This window comes from Melampsora larici-populina (assembly GCF_000204055.1).
Source record: "Melampsora larici-populina 98AG31 unplaced genomic scaffold MELLAscaffold_80, whole genome shotgun sequence".
NCBI classification, from domain to species: domain Eukaryota; kingdom Fungi; phylum Basidiomycota; class Pucciniomycetes; order Pucciniales; family Melampsoraceae; genus Melampsora; species Melampsora laricis-populina.
The window spans coordinates 315,200-321,199 of NW_006768844.1; the positions used below are offsets into that span (position 1 = coordinate 315,200).

At 46.7% G+C, this 6,000-nt stretch overlaps 1 protein-coding gene across 1 annotated transcript; it reads right to left on the reverse strand.

Annotated features, from left to right (window-relative positions):
* Nucleotides 1–944: 944 nt before the first annotated feature.
* Nucleotides 945–4,078, reverse strand: MELLADRAFT_113272 (uncharacterized protein; the record flags this gene model as incomplete). Its single annotated transcript, XM_007417899.1, has 3 exons — nt 945–1,192; nt 3,039–3,365; nt 3,664–4,078. 3 exons carry the CDS (start codon nt 4,076–4,078, stop codon nt 945–947), a joined length of 990 nt encoding a protein of 329 aa, XP_007417961.1.
* Nucleotides 4,079–6,000: the final 1,922 nt, after the last annotated feature.

Consider the following 6,000-nt stretch of genomic DNA (forward strand, 5'->3'; position numbering starts at 1 on the left):
GAATCCGAACCTCGACTGCATCACTTGTTTCCACACGTCTGCCACTTGCCCAAAGGTTCCACAGCCCGCAACTCCCCCGAACGTTATCCTTGTGTCAAGGAGGATTCCGCCCTCAAAGTCCAAGAGCATCAAGAAAGGCCACTGGCTCATCAATGTTGGAATTTGTCTATACGTGTGAGCCCAGTCATATATTCCTAAAAGGACTGGTCCGTCTACCTCCAATAGAAACACCGCCACTCTGTCTAAATTGTCCCAGGAAGTTGTGAATTCCTCCTTGTCCACTTTAGCGTTTACTGATTTTATCTTTGAATCATTCTTAGGAAACGACAGGTCGTTGATTGGCCGCAGAGTTCCATCCCCGTTTATCACTGCACCTAGCGGGCTTGTCCTAAAAAATTCCAGTCTATTGTACACCTCCTCTTTAGGAAACGGTCTGTACATTCACCCTGCCTCCAGCTCTTTTTTGAAGTTCTCTTCGATTTCCTTCCTTGCTTCCAAGGCTGAAGAGTGGTTCGGCGGGCAGTAGTATTGTAGGTTTCCTATTCGCTCTTCAGGTATACCCTGGTGGAAACCTTCTCTCAGCCTCCTAAGTATGTCTCGATTTTCCTCTAAAATTCCAGCGCCTCTAAGCTCTCTTTTCCACACTTCCAGGTTCATCCCACAACCGCTTTTGGAAGGCCACCTCCTTTGAGGTGAATTTGATTTCCTTGTGCTATGCTGCTGGGCGGATATTTGTAGGCTCAGTGGGCTTATGTTGTTCCTTACTTCCAACCTAGGCATCTCAGCAAGGCTGTGGGCAATTTCAGAAAAACGGACTCTCATCAGGCACTCAAACTCTCTCACGGCTTGGAAGAAAAAACAGCAAGGGGCTATTTCTTTTGGGGGTTGGTGACAGACTCATCGACACGTAGCATTCATTTCATGTCCTCGTTGGTAAAAACTCCCTAGCTTCTTTTACCGTAGTGGTTGCTACGCTTGGTCTCATAACCATGATTGTTTCCTCTATTAGGACTAGCTTGGCGCTCTTTCCAATCATCACGTCTATCATTCAACCGTTCTGGGCTTCGTCTACCCCTTCGATTGTTCCTATCGTAGTCGCGTTTTGACCTGTTCCGCCGTTCTGCTGCCTTTTTCTCGCGGTACTCATCGTCCGGCAGCCACCCTTCTGTTGTCTTCTTGGCGTTCTCGTAAGCTGAAGATCTCGAGTAAGATGAGGAGGCCACTTTTTCGTAGGAGGTGCTACCCCTCTTCAATGCTTGGTCCGTTCTCGGCAGTCCCGTTTCGGGGTTGTAGTCAGCTTTTGGTCCGCCTGGTGCATACGGATTGGTCCGGTATGCTCGCTCGTTGTTGTTCTCACAGGTTTGCTTCACCTCCTCCAAGATTACCAACTGAACTTTCGTAATGTTGTAGATCTTCTTATCTACCGTCATCCTCATCAAACCCTGCCTAACTCGTACACAATACCTCAACGCCACCATCCAGCCGACTTTCTCCCTCAGCTCCATGACTACCACCTTACAGTAGTTAACGTCTACTTTGTACTACTTTCCAACCAGCCAAATGAAATCTTGTTTTTGAGATCAAAAATGACTACCTCAATGACTACCTTTTAAGTTGATAACTAGACAAGTACATTAAGGAGAGTAAGTGTAATCTATCTATATCTCCTTGGGACCATCTGAGGCATTGATAATTTTTTTTTTCACTAGATGGTCAACATTTGGGCCCAAGCATAAGCTAGGCACTTAAGCCCCTTGGGTTAGGTACATAAGGTCCTAAGCCAAGTACTTAAGTTCTTGAGCCAAGTACTTACGGTCTTAAGCCAAGTACTTACAATCTTAAGTCAAGTACTTAAGGTCTTAAGTCAAGTACTTAAGGTCTCAAGCTAGGTACTTATAGTCTTAAGTGTCCGTGACAATGCGGACTTACACAGACCGGGGCCAGCTATGTGTCAGTGGTCCTGTGGTAGACCCAACGGGCTTACCAGCAGGGTAGATTGTAGGGAGAAGTGTTTGACCCAGGTGTGATGCAAGCTTTGCATATGTATCACAAGTTGCCTTGAGAAGCTTTTTGATACTCTGATGGTAGTGTATAACATCCTTTCTTTGTTAATCTTCATTAACCCAACCATGTTCTCAAACCATATTGGTTTGCCCTCACTTTTAATCTCTCAACCTCCAATGATGTATATTTGGGCTATTGTTCACTTTCAAGAATTCCTACACAATCATGAACCTCATTTTGAAAGTTCACACTCATTCACAAGGTCATTCTAACAAAAGCCAAGACAAAAACAAGTAGAGAAAAAAAATAAAGTAAACAAAAGGATCAAGAAGAATTTTTAAGGAAATGACAAGAAAAAGAGCAGGAAACAATGTAACAAAGTCACATCACGTATAGCGGGTATAGAAAGTTTCCAACCACTACTTGACCCTTGTACATGGGTTTTTTTGAATCCATGCCAAAAAAAATAAAAATCAGAAATGCCTGACAATTGGGCCCGGGGCCAGCCCCGGGGCCGCCCGTAGTCAGGTGTAGCACAGAGTAGACTTTAACTACTGTATGACCTTTGAACCGCTCTGCTTGAGTCTCCCACCCCTCTTGCCTGACGTACTTGATGAAGAGTGTCATCGCATCTAACCACTGCTCATACTGCATCGTCAACTCTTCCATTGGCGGTTCGTTTCCGTAAACCTTCACCGTTGCACCATTCTCCATAATTTTCTCAGCCAAGGGGGCTTTCCTCGTTTGCCAGGCGTTTCCATCTTCGACCAAAAAGGCTTGGTCAAATACCGACAACGGGATATACGCTTTGAATGTCTGCAAATAGACTAAGAGGACTGGTGAGAGGTGTGGTAGGGATTTTTCCATCTCCTTCGAATCATCTAGGACTATGATCCTTCCGTTCTCGACAACATCCCCGTTCGCTAGAACCATCCTTCCTTTGCCTGATAGTAGCAAGGCCTCCACCAGTTCTGCTTCTGATTTGTTTGACTGACCCTTCTGGTCTCTCTTCTTTCTGTCATCAGCTCCTTCACCTATTGGGGATGGTGGTCTAAGGCGCTTCCCCGCTTGATAGCGACCCGTGTCTTCTGGCTCGGCTGACAACTCCGTCAAGTTCTCCTGAATGAGATTGTATGGACTCGGACTCCTTCGTCGCATCCCCGTATTCTCACGTTGGTGTTGCTGGCGACGTTTGGGTGGTTGGCTGGTGAGTTGTCTTGAGGCTGACCGTTGTGTTTTCTCCACCAAGCTGTCCATGAAGCATGCTAAGAGCGCTGCTGCTTTGTTCGCGTTGTCAGGGTCTCCTGAGGTATACAACTCGTCTATTTGGGCCTGAGTCATTAACAAATGATCTCCTTCGGCTGCAACACCCATCACACACGCGTCAGTGTTCTATTCATCTTGTTCGTACAGGGATCGTTAGGCCGTCTGCTCCTGACGCTGCCCCCCCTTCTAGCGCCCTATTCTTCCAGCTGGGTAAGCTCGAGTTCTAGGAAGACCACCTCAGGGTTCATCCCTCCAACCATGTTGGGCTAAGCTACGGTAGCTTCATCTTCTTGGCACAAACAATCGCTCTGTTTTCCCGGTTCTAAACGGTGCTGCCTAGGGCGGGGGGGTGGCCACTTCAAAAAAGGTGAGTCAATGGAAGTGACTTCTTACCTAAGCTTGCGCTGCCTCCCTCCGATAGCTCATCCTCCTCTGATTCATCACCTCCTGGGCCTTTCCCTTTATCCGCACCTGGTCTCCATGATTTGTCATCCGACTCCGTCCTATCCCCTTGCTCTTCTGGTCTTCCTTGTTGATTACCGCCGCCCGTCTGGTGATTGATAGGACCCGTTTGTTGGTCTCCAGAACCAGTTTGCTGATCACCTGCTCCTTCACCACCTTCCTCATTCAATTGCACTCCTCCTCCGCTTTCATCTCTTTCTGCTATCCTGTCCTCCGCTGCTCCAGATTTCTTTCTCCTTTTCTGTTCCTCTAACCCCGGACCTGGTTGTACGCCTAGTGATGCCAAAGAACCTCTTGTCTGTCTCAGATTTGCGTTTACTGCGGATATCCTGTCTGCCATTGACATCTTGATTTGGTCTGAGAAAAGAAACTCAATTAATTCACAAAAACTGAGAGAGAGAGATGAGCGTTGAGTAACTGTTTGATTGAGCTGAGTTGAGGAATAAGGTGAATAGGCGTATGTTCTGTGCAGGGCGTGAGATAACTTCTTGCCTGGGCAAAATTTTTCACATGCCTTTGCGTGTGGTCACCTTGTGCCCCGGTACCGCTAGAACCGCCTACGCTTCATCCCGTGGGCTTAAGAACCAATGGGGCTTATGGTTCTAACAAAGAAAAAGAGGAAAGCGAAGAAATCAGATGATTCTTCATCCGACTCCACCCCCTCCAAGTCACCTACCACGGATGACTCCTCTGCAATCAGCGCAGCAGAACTCGAGTGCGGAGCTGTTGACTTTACCTCTGCCGACTTACCGGATTTGCCCCCTAGTTGGGACAAAGGCTTCAAAAAGCTCTTGTTAAATCGTCCATTGAAGAATGGCACGATCAGGACGAGGAGGAAAGGAAGAAGTCCAAATTAGCTTCGTCAAAATCCTCTGAAAAAGCCAAAGAACGACAAATATCCTACGGCGAGTTTATCGAGATGTGCAATCCTGAGGAACGTTATGCAAGGGAAATCCACGGTCACACGCACTGCGCGGACTACGTCGAGAAACACAAATCAATCGTATCTAATTTGAAAAAGAAACATAATAGTTGGATGGTCGCTCTCAGATACCATCTGGCTATTCGAACCGTGATCTTTAGACGTCGTAAGCTTGTTAAAGAGAAAGTCAATGGCAAATCGGTCTTGAAAGACAAGTTAAAAGTCCCTAATGGCCTACAACCCTTGGTGGAGGAGACAGCTAGGCAAGATGCGGAGAGGGAAAATGACCTTGGTTATACAGATAACCCATACACGCCCGGTAAAGCCAAGTTTGGTTTCAACTTTGCAACCGGTTGCGAACCTGTTATTGATCCGTCCACTTCAGTCCAAGCAAAGCCAGACAAATCTCAATCTACCGGTGCCGGTTCTTTGACCCAACGCGGTAAGCGAGGGGGAGGCAACAGGAAATCGTTTGGGAAGAAGGGCTCCTACTCCCAAAACAAAGGGTTTAGGTCACAGGGCCAACATGCAGATGGTAAGCAGCTGGTTTTTGTGGAGTTGGGGTCGTTTTGATAATACTCAACTTCCTGTCCCCCCTTCGTTGCCCGGTAAAGATCCTCAAATAGCTGAAGGCTCGGGAACGTCGGGATCCTTCGTGAAGAAAAATAACTTCTACAAGAAGAACGCAGGCGGCAACACTGCGCAAAAACCACAGGCGGTGGAGACTAACGACAAGTGAGCCTCATCTGTCCGCCTACTGAGTCAGTCCTATTTGACTAAAAGTGAAATTTGCGCCAATCCCCCTCAAATCCTATTCTTCGCTTTGGACTCATCCCCGCATATTTTCCTTCTGGAATCTGTGGTACACATTTAGAGCATAATTGTTTTTATCAGTTGTTGCGTAGTGATATGTTCTAAACAAATTTGAAATGAAACTTCCTGGGCTGTCACTAGATACCTGTTAGTAAGGCCGTTGCTATTTGCAGCCCACAAGAAAACCATGTAGGCGCTGGCCAAATTACGCCTACATGAGTGTTTCCCACAAAGAAGCGCCTATATTTATTATGTAGGCGCTGGAAACCATCCAAAATGACGCCTACATGTTAAAAAACCCATGTACGCGTCATTTGGTTACACCTACATTCAAAAAATGAAATGTAGGCGCTATTTGCAAGCGCCTACATGCAGTCCTGCATATGTAGGCGCTACAAATCCATGCCTACATTTTTAAAAATGAGCGCATACATTCAATTTTCAGCTCAAATAAGCGCCTACATGCAGTCCTGCATATGTAGGCGCTACAAATCCAGCAACTACAACTCCAGACTGGTCTGAAGGGTAATGAA